At 42.3% G+C, this 15,293-nt stretch overlaps 3 protein-coding genes and 2 pseudogenes across 37 annotated transcripts in view; all 5 read right to left on the bottom strand.

Annotated features, from left to right (window-relative positions):
- Positions 1–15,293, bottom strand: part of LOC143325917 (protocadherin gamma-C5-like) — a 280,430-nt gene that overhangs the window by 37,807 nt on the left and 227,330 nt on the right. The gene's annotated exons all lie outside the window — the stretch shown is intronic.
- Positions 1–15,293, bottom strand: part of LOC143325930 (protocadherin beta-16-like) — a 164,908-nt gene that overhangs the window by 122,003 nt on the left and 27,612 nt on the right. The gene's annotated exons all lie outside the window — the stretch shown is intronic.
- On the bottom strand, positions 58–2,542 carry LOC143325929 (protocadherin gamma-C5 pseudogene; annotated as a pseudogene). The gene has a single exon (XR_013077585.1). The product of XR_013077585.1 is annotated as a protocadherin gamma-C5 pseudogene (transcript).
- On the bottom strand, positions 3,467–6,265 carry LOC143325926 (protocadherin gamma-C5 pseudogene; annotated as a pseudogene). The gene has a single exon (XR_013077583.1). The product of XR_013077583.1 is annotated as a protocadherin gamma-C5 pseudogene (transcript).
- The window catches only part of LOC143325938 (protocadherin beta-16-like), a 59,190-nt gene continuing 51,647 nt past the window's right edge, over positions 7,751–15,293 (bottom strand). Inside the window, exon 2 of the mRNA XM_076739360.1 lies at positions 7,751–9,618. Coding sequence (XP_076595475.1) covers positions 9,577–9,618 — 42 coding nt within the window. The 3' untranslated portion in view covers positions 7,751–9,576. The remainder of the gene's footprint in view (positions 9,619–15,293) is intronic.

Raw genomic sequence — 15,293 nt, 5'->3', positions numbered from 1 at the left:
ATTGTGTATTTTCTGTTCTTAATTACAAAAGAATAAGTAATGTATTTTTTTTCTTCATTATTGAGAAAAAAGGTTGTTTTCAGCTCACCTGCTGGCTCTCAAAGGTCCAGGTGCTGTCGGGCAAAGACGCATCCAGGACACTGATCACCTCCTTAAAGTCTGTGGTGCTGCTGGGCTTAATCAAAGTGAAATCACTGTACTCTGACATGGGAGACATGCACGACCTGAAGGACTGACTCTGAGACAACATGTCTCCTCCCAGGACCTCCACGTACTTTATAGGTCCGTCAGTGTTGAGCTGAATCTGCAGGTTTCTGTTGGGGTTCTTGTAATCATCAAAGTCGGTCCGTGTCATGCAGCAACTACCGCTGCTTCTGCTGTTCCTCACGCATTTCACCGCTAAGATGAGAAAAGTCACCAGAGACAGCACGGACACCGAGGCCAGAGACACAATCAAATAAAGAGTCATTCTCTCGGTTTTCTTGCTGGGCTCGGCCGCTTTCTGTCGGAGGTCTAAGATGGGCTCATGGAGGCCGTCCTCCAGCAGGATGGACACCGTGACGGTGGCGGACTGGACCGGCTCCCCGTCGTCCCTGACCTCTATAAGCAGCCTCTGAGAGGAGTCGTCCTGCTCGGACACAGCGCGTTTAGTCCTCACCTCCCCTGTGTACAGATTGACAGTGAACAGAGAGGCGTCTGTGGCCTCCGCCACTTTGTAGGAGATCCAGGCGTTATGGCCCGAGTCAGCGTCCACCGCCGTCACCTTAGTGACCAGGTGACCCGCTTTAGCGGAGCGGGGCATCCTCTGATGAGAGAGGGAGCCCAGGGCAGCGGAGGAGGGGTAAATAACAGCGGGGGCGTTGTCGTTCTGGTCCAGGATGAAAACATGGACAGTGGCGTTGCTGCTGAGACACGGAGAGCCCTGGTCCTTCGCCTGAACCTGAATCTGAAACACCTTGAGTTTCTCATAGTCAAACGAGTGCATGCTGTAGATGCTGCCGTTATCTGAGTTAATGTAAACATAAGATGAGACAGAAACGTCCTGCACTTTAGAGTCCAGTATGGAGTAAGAGATTTTGGCGTTTTCACCAAAATCCAGGTCAGATGCTGATACTGAGTAGAGTATCGAACCTGGTACTCCATTCTCTTTCAAATATACATTATAGGAGGACTGAGTGAATACAGGAGGGTTGTCATTCACATCAGTGATGCTGACAGGAATAGTTTTCTTACTGGACAGAGGAGGAGAGCCTGAATCAGTGGCTGTTATTTCTATATTATATTCGGAGACATTTTCTCGATCTAAAACACCACTAGTAACTAGTGCATAATTCTGAGAAAACGACGGTTTTAGGGCAAATCCAGATTTCTTGGCGAGCTGTAATGTTACTTTTCCGTTCACACCGGAGTCAAGATCTCGGGCACTGATTAAAGCGACTACGGTGCCATTAGGCGAGTCTTCGCGCACTGGCTTTGGATGAGAGGTGAGCATTATTTCTGGGGCATTATCGTTAACATCTAAAACTTCAACATGCACAGTACAGTGCCCTTCCATTCTTGGACTGCCTTTATCTTTCGCACTTAGATCTAATTCATAATTCGCAGTTGTTTCGAAATCTAGTTTTCCTTTAAGAAATATTGTTCCTGATATCTGATCGATAGTAAAAACAGAGAGAACAGTATCTGATGTGTGAGCTCCAAATGAGTACTCTATCTCCCCGTTTTGACCATCGTCAATGTCTGTGGCTTTAGTTTGTACAATCAAAGCCCCTTCTGGAGCATTTTCACTTATAGATACTTTATACAACGTTTTCTCAAAAGCTGGAACATTATCGTTGATGTCAAGGACTATAATAGATAGTTGCGCGGTCCCTGATCTCACTGGGTTTCCTCCATCTAGAGCAGTCAACAAAAGCTTATGAACAGCCCTCTTTTCTCGATCTAAATTTTTTGCTATAATCAATTCAGGGACTTTCCGTCCGCCGGCAACTTCTTTAACTCTAATATTAAAACATTCATCTTTACTCAGAGTGTACGTCTTCAGTGAATTACTGCCAGCATCTGGGTCTATGGCGCTCTCTAATGGAAAACGAACCCCTAAACCCGTCAATTCAGCAACCTCCAATGTGATATCATTTGATGGAAATCTCGGCGCATTATCATTAATATCTTGTATTTCCACCTCAACACGAAAAAGTTGTAATGGGTCTTCAATTACAACCTGCAGAGGCAACACACAGCTGGCGCTTTGTCCGCATAAAGCCTCTCTGTCTATTCTGTCATTCACCACCAGCTCGCCCTTCCCCGCATCCACACTGAAATACTGCTTACCAGCCTCAGAGGCGACGCGCAGTTTACGGTCAAAAATCTCAGATAGTCCCAAACCCAGATCTTTGGCTAGATTTCCAACCACAGAACCCTGTTTTAATTCCTCTGGGATGCTGTAACGCGTCTGTCCATCTATTGTACTCCACAAGAGAAAGAAATGATGCCACCAAAGCGCCTGCCATCTCCAGTCTCGGTATCCTATTCTCTTTGTCATCCTTGGTCCGCTATAACACAATAATTCCAATCGAGATATTGTATAGAACAACGCTGAGATCCATCATCGCAGATGTTATTCCAATGGAAAATTGTCCACAGTTACTGAGCATGGCTGTTAAATGAAATGATTAATATTATAAAAAGGAGCCCATTGCTTTCTCTCCTCTAGCTTTTTGCTGTCTACATGTTACAGCACTGGGGCTGAATGGGGGGCAGGGACAAGATTGCTTTGTACAGTTCTGAATCCTATTGGTGCACAGCATCCACCTACCGTCCAATGAGAGGGAAACAGATCTACACTCTTAAAGTCGCAGCATCTATTCTCTTTGTCAGCTGTCGCTCAAAAGCAATCATTTTGAGACTTAAGGGACGTCAAAAAAAAAAAAAAAAGAAAAAAAAAAGTACACGCAGCATGTCACTACAAAACATTTTTTCAACCAAGAAAGAGCAGGATATCAGCCTGGCTAATACAACTTCAGATCTAAACAATCACCGTCTGAGGAGATCTTCTTTAACTAGTCATTTGGAAAGAATGTTTTGGGGATGTTACTTTTTCTGAAAAGATGATCAAGAACAGAGGCAAAACATGCCCTCACACACATACTTTGATAAGAATCCCTGTATTACACCAATAGTCGCTGTCCAACTTCGTGGTGCTGAACTGCACTTTAACTCTTTCTGAACACAGTTCGGACTACAATGATTTCTCCAAGATTTTAACCAAACATTAGATAGATAGACACGCAGACAGAGACACAGACAATTGCACATTTCCTGGACTAATTTAAAAAAAAGGAAAGTTATTATTTTCTTAATTATTGAGATCAATGGTGGCTGAAACACGATTACTGAACAACAAACAAGCACTTCAGTATGTTATATAACTGTGGACACTTAACAAACTATTGGGACATCAAAACAAACTGTCATCTGCTCACCTGCTGGCTCTCAAAGGTCCAGGTGCTGTCGGGTAAAGACGCATCCAGGACACTGATCACCTCCTTAAAGTCTGTGGTGCTGCTGGGCTTAATCAAAGTGAAATCACTGTACTCTGACATTGGAGACATGCACGACCTGAAGGACTGACTCTGAGACAACATGTCTCCTCCCAGGACCTCCACGTACTTTATAGGTCCGTCAGTGTTGAGCTGAATCTGTAGGTTTCTGTTGGGGTTCTTGTAATCATCAAAGTCGGTCCGTGTCATGCAGCAACTACCGCTGCTTCTGCTGTTCCTCACGCATTTCACCGCTAAGATGAGAAAAGTCACCAGAGACAGCACGGACACCGAGGCCAGAGACACAATCAAATAAAGAGTCATTCTCTCAGTTTTCTTGCTGGGCTCGGCCGCTTTCTGTCGGAGGTCTAAGATGGGCTCATGGAGACCGTCCTCCAGCAGGATGGACACCGTGACGGTGGCGGACTGGACTGGCTCCCCGTCGTCCCTGACCTCTATAAGCAGCCTCTGAGAGGAGTCGTCCTGCTCGGACACAGCGCGTTTAGTCCTCACCTCCCCTGTGTACAGATTGACAGTGAACAGAGAGGCGTCTGTGGCCTCCGCCACTTTGTAGGAGATCCAGGCGTTATGGCCCGAGTCAGCGTCCACCGCCGTCACCTTTGTGACCAGGTGACCCGCTTTAGCGGAGCGGGGCATCCTCTGATGAGAGAGGGAGCCCAGGGCAGCGGAGGAGGGGTAAATAACAGCGGGGGCGTTGTCGTTCTGGTCCAGGATGAAAACATGGACAGTGGCGTTGCTGCTGAGACACGGAGAGCCCTGGTCCTTTGCCTGAACCTGAATCTGAAACACCTTGAGTTTCTCATAGTCAAACGAGTGCATGCTGTAGATGCTGCCGTTATCTGAGTTAATGTAAACATAAGATGAGACAGAAACGTCCTGCACTTTAGAGTCCAGTATGGAGTAAGAGATTTTGGCGTTGTCGCCCGAATCAGGATCAGCTGCTGACACTGAGCACAGAATTTTCCCGGGAGGATGGTTCTCTTTTACATAAATTACATAAGAAGGTTGGGAGAAAACTGGTGGATTGTCATTTACATCTAATAATTCAACAAGGATTACCTTTTCACTTGATAATGGGGGCTTTCCAGAATCAGTTGCACTTATCTTGACACTATATTGGCCATTTTTTTCACGGTCAAGTGGCCCATTCGTCACTAAAGAGTAATGGTTGGAGACCGATGGATTTAACTTAAAGGGGGATCTGGAAGACACGCTCAACATAACCCTGCCATTGTCACCTGAATCTGGGTCTTTCGCACTTATCAGTGCAATAACTGTTCCGATTGCTGAATCCTCAGGAACAGGTGTTGTTAAAGACGTCACGATTATTTCAGGAATATTGTCGTTAATGTCAACTATTCGAATTTCGACGCCACAATGTCCATCCATCTCAGGATTGCCTTTGTCTTTGGCAGTAATATCAAATCTATGTAAGGAGTTCGTTTCGTGGTCTAAAATTCCTTTGACAGCAATAGCTCCAGTCGATGGTTCAATGTCAAATAATGATAAAATCAGATCTGTAGTTTGCTCTGCAAAAAAATATTGAATTTCTCCATTTAGACCTTCATCTGCATCTGTGGCTTTAACACGCAATACTTCAGCTCCAGGTGTTACCTTTTCGCTGACATTAGCCTCATATACCTGTCTCTCAAATTGCGGCGCATTATCATTGATATCAAGTACTATAACTGTAATGTCAGATGTCCCTGAGCGCACCGGGTCTCCACCATCCACAGCGGTGAGGATAAGATTATGTACAGGCAGCTTCTCTCTATCAAGTGGTTTTTCGAGGACTAGTTCTGGAATTTTTCTTCCGTCCTTGTGTGTTTTAACAGTCAATTTAAAATTGTCATTTTTGCTTATGCGGTAAGAACGCACAGAATTGGTGCCGACATCAGGATCCTGTGCACTTTCTAAAGGAAATCGCGCGCCTGGATTTACCAGCTCTGCAATTTTCACCACTTTTTCTTTAGAAAGAAAACTAGGAGAATTATCGTTTGTGTCCTGTATTTCAATTTCGACTCTATGCAGCTGTAGGGGGTTATCTATGACTAGTTCCAAAGGCAACAAACATGACGGCCTTTGTTCACACAGTTCCTCCCTATCTATCCTATCAATCACCACCAGTTCTCCCTTCCCCAAGTCAATGCTAAAATACTGCTTACCAGCCTCCGAGGTTATCCGCAATTTACGTCGATACAGTTCAGATACAACCAAACCCAAATCTTTGGCTAGATTTCCAACCACAGAGCCCTGTTTCAGTTCCTCTGGGATGCTGTAGCGAGTCTGTCCGTCTATTGTACTCCACAAGAGAAAGAAATGGTGGCACCACAAAAAGACCTGCCATGCAGGCAATTTGTTCCACATTATTCCTCGTTCCATAAATCCCATATCTTCTCACTCCAATCCCAACTTCTTAACTGATTAAGGATAGATGGTCTATAATCCAATGTAGATGCGTCCTCATACATAACAGTGACACTCATGCTTTGTGTCTGCATATGTATCCCTCTCCTCCTGTGCAGAATATTGTAATGATTACGACGGCGAAGCTACTCAGTGAGGGGGAGAAGATCCCTTTGTACAGCTCCGCATTTCATTGGTGGAGAGAGTACACCTTTTTCCACCAATCGTGGCATCAGAAAACGTCTACAGTGACGTAAAAGGATGATCATAGATAAATTATCTAGATTACTGTGACTATGTGAAATATCATTATACTACTGATCAAACAGTCTCCACATTGCTTATATTTTTTTATTGTATATTTGATTAATACAAATATAAATACAAAGATGATACAATACATTCATTAAGGACAAAAGCTGTAAATAATAGATGACTGACTACAATTTCGTATGAAGAACTGAACAACTGATCTTTATATGATCACTCATATAAGGCTTTGTGTGAATCCGTCCATCCTCTTGTCTGTATACCTGCAGGCATGCACATGCCTTTGTGGTTGACAAGGCTCTTCGTTGCCTTCCTGTGGCCACAGAAAGCCAATGCAGCCTGCGTACGTCATTACGTTTACACGGCTCTCAACCAGCCTCAGAGAAAAAATTCTCAGCAGTCTACGTAAAATACCCGTATGGAGGTCTGTAGAACAAATGAAAAGGGAGGGGGAGCTCAGATGGTGGAGGAAGGCGTTTACGCCGGTATAGGTTTTGCTTTTGCTATCTCTCTCTCTCTCTCTCTCACACACACACACAAACACATGAAGAGAGAGCTTCTTCGCCGACCAAATACACATTTTAAGGACAGAACAGCCAGTGCAACACTTACGCATTTCACGAACAATCAAATCATCCTAAAATCCATGCACCATTATTATGCAACATCCCTCCACTGGAGACAGGCATTATAGGCCGACGTATAGAATAGTGATAATAAAGCTGAAGACGCGTGAATTCAGTACTGCAAATCGTAAAAGAATCCATTACAACACATGTCAAGTAATAGGAAAAATAAAGCCCATAAAGCATTAGTATGCAAAAGCCATCTGCTCTAAAAAGAGGCAGACAACAGAGGGAGATGTAGAGCGGCAGAGTGAGGGAGGGAGGGGGAGAGCGCCGGAGCTGCCTTCAGCACCACACGAGTGGACAGCGCCACACAGGCGGCCGACTGCTGCTGCTGCATGCTGCTGGAGAGGCAGCCAGCCTCATGGGCTCTCACTGAACTCAGCAAGCCGCCAGGAAAAGGAAACCTCAACCTCCTCACTATTTTCCACACTGAATACTGGGAAAAATTACAGTAGAACTGCCAGACGCATATTAGTCATGTCTTACTACAGTAAGCACAAGACATCAAAAATAATGACAGAGATAGCCCAAGAATCTATTGTCACACTAAAAAAAAAATCAATACTTAGGATACATATTAAGAGAAAAAACAACATTCAGATGTTTGATAATGATATAATTTGGATTTAAATTATGAAGTCAGCGGTTCTCCATTAAAGTCTTAGATACTGTTTTGCTACTTGTCCAGTGATGCTATTTCTAGGGCTGAGATTTGTAGGCATCATGAAAAATCCAAAAAGCGTAGTTCTCACATAAACAGCTGTAAACACGCATGCCGTTCACTCACACTTTGAATTTAAACACTTAAAAGTCACATATTGAATATGTTCACTGTCAGGTGTTGAATTAGAGCACACAGTACTGAAGTTGTATAGACTAAAGTGGTTTACTTTTTTTTTTTTTTTTTTAACCAAAACTTACTGATACTCAATCTTCATCCTCTATCCACTGAAATATTTTCTATACCCACTTATCCCATGCTGGACACGTAGAGGACAGGCCACCAGTTTATCACAGGTTAAACACACATCAACAAACAAGCACATTCATTCTCACAGAGTCCACAGAAAAAGGACCCAGCTACTCAGTGGATTCAAACCTGTCATGAGGTCACAGTGCTAACCACTGTGGCAGACTACATGTTCATACAGTCATTGCTCCACATGAGAATGACTGAAGTTAATGCACGCTGTTAAGTTAGTAGCATAACCTGTGTCAGATGAGCTGCGACTGAATGATTAGAAAGACACACGTAGGGTGTACAACAATTTAATATAAGATACCATCTGTAAATATTACCCAACATACGGTATGTTTAGGTTTTTTGCTAAGACTACAGTGTTAGATGTTTGTGTGTTAAATCAGTCATGTGGCATGTTTTAAAGCTGTAGTGTGTTGTGTTGGTCTGTGTTATATGAAAAGTTTTTTTCTACTATTTGTCTACCTCAGTTACACACACGTGTGGACGTTTGATTAGGTCCAGGTAGCTCAAACTAACACAGTCTACTACAACAGTCCTGCCATAAATCCTGTGACGCAACATTCAGTTTTTGTTGAAACTGTTTAAACAAGGTGCTGATTGAACTTTAATGTCATTTTGGCGGCTGCAGTTTGGGATATTATTGAATTGTATTGTGTTATACTGAGAGGTGATTCTATTATTTTGTCGACTCTATTTCTATCAGTGAGGGTAGACTAACTGATAGAAACACCTCTCTGTGTAAACACGTTCAACAGTTCAACAGCACCACAAAGTGCAGCCTCTAAAATGTTTCATTCAGTTGAATCAACAGTTTTGAGAAACACAGAACATTTAACCTTCCTAAGATTTACTGCGGGACTGATGTATTTGACTGCATTAGTTGCGACTATAAATGACAGCCTCCAAAATGACCATAGAGTTGAATCAACACTTTGCTGGTCTTTAATTGCTTGCCCCCTGACTAAGTCTTAATTTCCTCTGATATGTTAGAATTTTGTATGTGGGCTTATGATGCTGTTTAATGACTCTGACTTGCTTTATGATGGACTGTATAAGTGGGAGGGTGGTCCAGAGCACCATAACACAGGCTAAAATCTGTGATACAGTGCTGGACAGTATAATCACTGCAGCTTCACTCAGGCATGAGTTACTTTAACAGCTGGTATTCACTGCTAATACTTTCATTAAACCATATAAGCCTGTTAGTAGGGAGGGCTTTCCAACTTATTCAGAAGTCTTGTTCAAATCTACTTTGGCACCCTGAAAGAGAGGGCATGTACAAAGGAGTAAAAATACTTATTCAAAGTATTCTCAGATTAAAGATTACAGTCTGAAAGTTACATTTTTCATTTAATATCCAGAGACTAGTATTAAAATTCAACTGTCCTCTTATTTACAGTACAGACTCTAAATTATGTATATGTCATAATGAGTGCCATTCAGTGCAGCAGCCCAACCAGATAACACACATCACATCATAGATTGAGCATCAAGCCACTCACAATAACAAAATGTGTGTCTGTCAACGCCTGACTGGAGCAATCGTCAGTGGTGATAGATGTTTTGGGAGGTATGTGAACAGATGTGTCGCTTGTGGAAAATCGGATTAACAGCTTGACTTAATGCCAATGTGTAATGTTTGGACACTGTAAATATCACATGCTACAGTCTGTGTTTGAATTCTGTTACTGCATGGTGATCTAGAGCATGTTGTTTAGTTGTCAGTGCATCAGTAATCTGTGCTGTGATATAGATGAAAACTATGTCTTACCTTATTTGGTGAGTCAGGATTTAGCAGGAGTCAGGAAAAGGCACAGGAACAGCATCAGGAAACAAGGCGGACACATGAAAGAGAAAAACAAGAGCAAAGGAATGCCAGTTAGATTGGTGGTCAGCACACAGATTCTGGCTTTGGAAAGTACAGCAATCAACATACTTACCATGTGGCTCACAACAAATGGGGTTTTGATTTTGTGTGGTGATTCATAACATATGGAATTTCTATTTATTGAGAATAAATTGCCTCTCATGTATACACAAAAACAAAGCTCTGCTGTGCGAGCACATAAACTATGGAAGTTTAAAAATGTGGAAACAATTATGTGTTGTGTAATCTGTATCTGTGTCAGCCTTCAGTCAGTATGATAACAGTAAGATTGAGCACCCATCAGCACATACTGCAACTAAATATAAAGACTAGTGAAACTCTTGTGGCTTATTGTTCATGAGAAAGCAAACAAATGCATAAGTATGATACAGCTATTTCAATTGATGAAAGAGTGAACCAAACTGGGAGTCAAGTCACAGAGATTAATGTATCATAATCATTAAAAAAAAAAAAAAAAAAAATAGGGAACATATTTCCACGAGTGTGCTTGTTTGTGTTTGAGTTAGTGAGTGAATGAGAGGGAGAGAAAGAAGGAGAGAGAGGACGCAGCTTCAGGGAAACTTTGTTTTAGCATTGCTATACTTGTAAGAGAGATGATAATGATAATGAAGCATAAATAATTGTTCAGAAAGACAGAGGCAGTAGCTCTACCTCGGTGGACAGAGTGGTGCTGCTTTGCAAAAAAATATTTCCAGTTATGGTTTATTTGATGATTTTTAACAGCATTCACCAATTAGTTTAGATTTCTATACGACAGAAACCAGCTACAACAATCAACGTCCCATTCACAGAACAGAACAGAAGCACATACATACTTTGGTAAGGTACAACCACTTCAGCCTGAACCAAACATTTACAGAAAGCTTGGGAAACCCTGCTAACACCAGCATTGTACGAATCACAACCAATATACTGCACTGCACTGCAGCACAAAGCCACTACCCTGATAGCAACAGCAGGGGGCCTCGAGGCGATGCCCTGAGACAAATCCATGCCTTATTAATGAGACTGTTTGCTCTGTGACCCTATGTGTCATGGCTGATGTGTGTGTGAGAGTCTTTGTGAGAGCAAATTTAAGCTTCTTAGACAAAGCAAAGCAGCAACTGTGCTTTTATAATGCCAGTATATTGTAGTTTAAATTACAGACTGTAGGTAATGTACCTTTTGTTTGTACACATGAACAAGATTATAAGTGACACCATAAGATGTTGCTCCAAAAGCCACATACATCCAAAATAAACAGGTCAAACTGGAAAACAAGCAACAAGGAAATAAAAGCATAAAACTGAAACAGAGTTTAAACACAAATTAAATTCTAATTGGGCCTAATTAATTTAGGACTTTATATTAGTCAATATACTAATCATGGACACAGATATGCTGAAACAGGGGAAGGCAAAACAAAGAGGACAGCATCGATTAAAGCAAATATCAAAAGCAGCCATCATCGCCCACTCCCCCTCCCCTTTCTCCATCATCAGCCACCCCAGGTCTGAGGATGCTGTACTTATTTGCCCAATATGGGGGTGTCTCCCATCCTCTCAGTATCAACAAACACAAGGAGCCATCAGAGCTCAGAGTCTGCATCTGCTGCTGACTCCCTGTGGTTCAGTGAAAAATGGTACAGCCCTGCCTGTGAGTCAGCTTGTTGCTATGGCAACACATCCCACCTCGCTTGCTCGCATCCCACCCTGCTTCCTGTGAGCTGGCAAGGGTGGCAAAACAAAAAGAGCCACAAAAAGAACAGGGAGGATAAAAGAGAAGACAGAGGAAAGAAAGAGAGATGATGCTCAGAGAGACACACATTTACACACTGCTGCTTAATAAAGCGTCTCGTGGTAAATGGCTGAAAAGCGATACGAAAAGAGATATTTATTCATGTCATGAAACTCGCAACCTTCACAAGCATGAAATGACACCGTATGGTGTATAATGACTCTTTATAGACTGAACAAAATGTCCTACACTGAGCAGTCTCTCTGTCCCTTTCTCCCTGTCTCTTTCTCTCGCTGCAGCAGAGTGGTGCAGCTGGAGAGGGGGAGGGGAGGGATGCAGAAAATGAGATCAGGAGGAAAAAGGAGCACTGTTGGAAACCAAGACAGACTGCTGAACAGTGGCCATCCAGTTTTAGCTACAACTGACAATTGATTGAATAAATGGTAATTAGCAAAACAAATATTGCTCAATTTGGATGCAATATAAGAACAAAGTGAACATAATCCATGATAATCATTTGGAAGTTATATAATGTAACAACAATATCAGAATCATAATACACTACATCTGTACTCCCCAAGAAGGCAAGGCTCCGTCCTTCTTCCAAATCACACTTAAAGCCTTGTGGGTGGGAAAAAGGAGAAACAAACACACGCAATGCAATCATGTCCCACGCGGACATCAGACAACTGAAATAACATTTTAGTGAAGCTAATGAGGATATGCTTCTGGGTCTTTGTGCACTTGACACAAGTTTGCCATATTACAGTGTTCTTGGTGTACGCCTTATCAGAGAATCAGCCAGCACAGAAACTCCACTCTTCTACCTTGAGGACACCGATACACAAAACAATGTCTTCTGTATGTTCTTAAACAAACTAGGTTACCTTCATGCAAAGAAAGGTATGGGTAATTAATGTATGCATGTACTTGCTTGTATTCTCTACAGTTTCCTTTCCTGCCATCAGTCTAACGCACCCAAGGAAGTAAAATTGAGATCTGCACCACAGGAGTCAATACAATACTTTTTACTTGTCCTACTTCTTCCACAGTGAAAGAGTCGGGGTCAGTTACAGAATAGTTTTGCATTCTTGACACTTGCCATTTGTGGATGCTTGCTGGAGAGGAGCATGAAGCTTAGGTTTAAGGATGTGCTCTAACTGTTAGCCCTATGCTGTTCGAGTTAAACGCAGCCTTTTGTACAAAGCAACAAAACAACAGTCCCTGAAAGACAGACCGGGTGGAGATAATATTACGCACATGTACATTTCATTATTTTTTTTCTCTTCAGATCATGCATAGTGTATTGAAGTGCTAATTCTGGTCTGTGGGAATTAAGTCACACCAAAAGGCCCCTGATATTTCAGATATCTGGTAAACAAAAATATAATGAGGGTACAAACATTAACCACATCCCCAAACACACACAGTGCACAGTGTGTCGATGAGCCCCACCGGCATACACATGGACAGACAGCTGCTCACCAGACAGCTTGGCTAGAAAGGCAAGACACTTAAACAAGAGCTTGGGCCTGTGGGAACCAAGAGCTCCTGCACGTGATTATAATTTTGTGGTCAGCAACAAGTTTGGCAAACTGATGACTGGGGCTTTGTGTAGGATCCAGAATGAATGATGACAGCTCCACGGTGGGTTTCTTGAATAAAAGAAAGATAAAACAGCAACACGCTGAAGGGGCGCAGGGTATAAAACAGGCTGAACCATTTAGCCACTTGCAAAGACGTTTCTGTGAGCTTTGACCCCTACGGAGACACTGCCAAAAGAATTTATAGTACACAGTAAAAACCAGCGCCACTAACAAACCTGAGAAAATGAGACATAGTGGTTGAGACACAGTTCAAACAGGTAAAGCACACACAGATGTGGGCTGATAATGATGACAGACTGCTTCCAGCGGATATGGGGGTTAACACAGTTAACCTCAGTTTCTACCTTGTAGTTTCTACTTTCACACGCACACAACCTGAAAATCATGCAGATTTTACTGCTAAACCACATACACCACCCAGAGCGAACAGACCAGGCACACAAAGTTGATCTAATGCTTCCTCTAATGGCCGCCAAAACTCAGCAAACCTAACTGCAGACAGACGACCCTCAACCACATCATACAAGCATTTAGTAATCACTCATGCATCAAGCTGGATCTTTAAACAAAGCTTTATGTGCCCTTTCATCACAAGACACATTATTTTCATTAAATGTCAGATATTAAACACACATGCCTTTACTTTCCTCACCTCAGGCATTACTATAATAACACACCATCACTTTTAAAAAACATTTTCATATTCAGCATATCATGTAAACCCTCACAAATCTACTCTGTAACTGTATAACTTCTAAGTCTTATTAGTAACTTACAGATTTTGACTAAAATCATGATTTTACAGAGTTTGCTGACAGCTACATCTGAATACATTCCAGGTCAGTTTTGCTTTGTCATTAAATGTTTCTATTCAAACGCATTCAGCCTCTGTCCTGATTTCTGACATCCCCTTGTCATTTGTTATATAACTAATGTAGCTCTCTCCTGTCTCTCCCTCCCTCTCTCTCTCATTATTTCTCATCCGTTCCTTTATATTTTATCAATAAACACCTCATGCTGACCTGTGCCCTTTACCTGGCACAACTGTCTCACAAATAAGACTTTCCTGTGGCCCCTATTTCAGCACACAAAGAGGGCTGCACATCAAAATGGCTGCCGTGCATCACGAACACGAATGCTGCACAGGGATGGTGGAGACTGTGCCGGTTTACCACGTGCCTCCTCCCCTCCCCCGCTGCCTCCCCCTTCCTCTCCATCACACTGCTTTTCTCCTGCATTTTCAATCTCCCCAGCACCAGTAGTGACTTCTCCACTTCCACATTTTAAACCTCTTCATCAATATGATTGTCACTCTTTGCATTTTTTTAATATATTCTTGACTATATTTTGCTTGCATCCATCCCTGCTCCTTTTCTCTGTGTGTGTAGCCCCTGCCTATGGCTGCACTGTGTTGTGAAGGGATCTAGGTCACTGAAAAGTAGTGCATGGCTCAGTGGTGTGTCTCTATGTGGGAGCAATCTGTAGCAAGGCTTTAGCAGGGATGCAGCCTAGAACTCTGTTTTTCATTGTAGCTTCTGTATTGTTCTCTCACACGTACAGTAGGTGGAAAAGGATCAAACCTAAGCAACTAAAACACAATTTTACTTGGCTTGTCTGCATGTAACGTCACACTTCAAGGCAAAATGATGTCTATAATTTGCAGCACTACATTATAAATGAATCAATATGAATATCAAAGAATGGAATGAAGGGGAAAGACACCGCAAAGATGATGCCAGTAAGGGCATGTAGTGTCATAAAGCATCTGACACAGCATAGCTTCCAAAAAACATAGAAAACCACAGTTAGATGTAGGTACAGCCTCTGTACAAAGCATGCGACAAGTCAACATAAGTGTGAAGTTATCTCAAATACTAATAAATACATTTTGAATACTGAGTGAAATGCAAAAATAGGAGAACCAGACTTACATGATATTTGAGTGATTTTCTCTGTTTCACTGAGTCTTTTAAAAATCTTATCTTTTTTGGGGCAAAGTTGGAGCAGTAGAAATAAAAGGGGAATGAAAGGGGGAACAGTGCAACGTCCAGTGTTGATACTCGCTTAAGCAGTAACAGAAAAACTGATGTTCCATATTGTGTACAGTGAAATGCAAAGGGAGGAAAGGATGAAAACAAGAATAGTCTGAGAATGAGTGGACCTTTCAGTGAGTAGTTATGTTCAGTACCAGAGGCAGCCAAATATTGAGTGTGCTGTGGCTAAACAGAAATCAAA

Source organism: Chaetodon auriga, chromosome 9, assembly GCF_051107435.1.
Source record: "Chaetodon auriga isolate fChaAug3 chromosome 9, fChaAug3.hap1, whole genome shotgun sequence".
In the NCBI taxonomy this organism is placed as follows: domain Eukaryota; kingdom Metazoa; phylum Chordata; class Actinopteri; order Chaetodontiformes; family Chaetodontidae; genus Chaetodon; species Chaetodon auriga.
The sequence above is the reverse complement of the archived record's forward strand: the minus strand, read 5'-3'. Positions and strand labels throughout refer to the sequence as shown.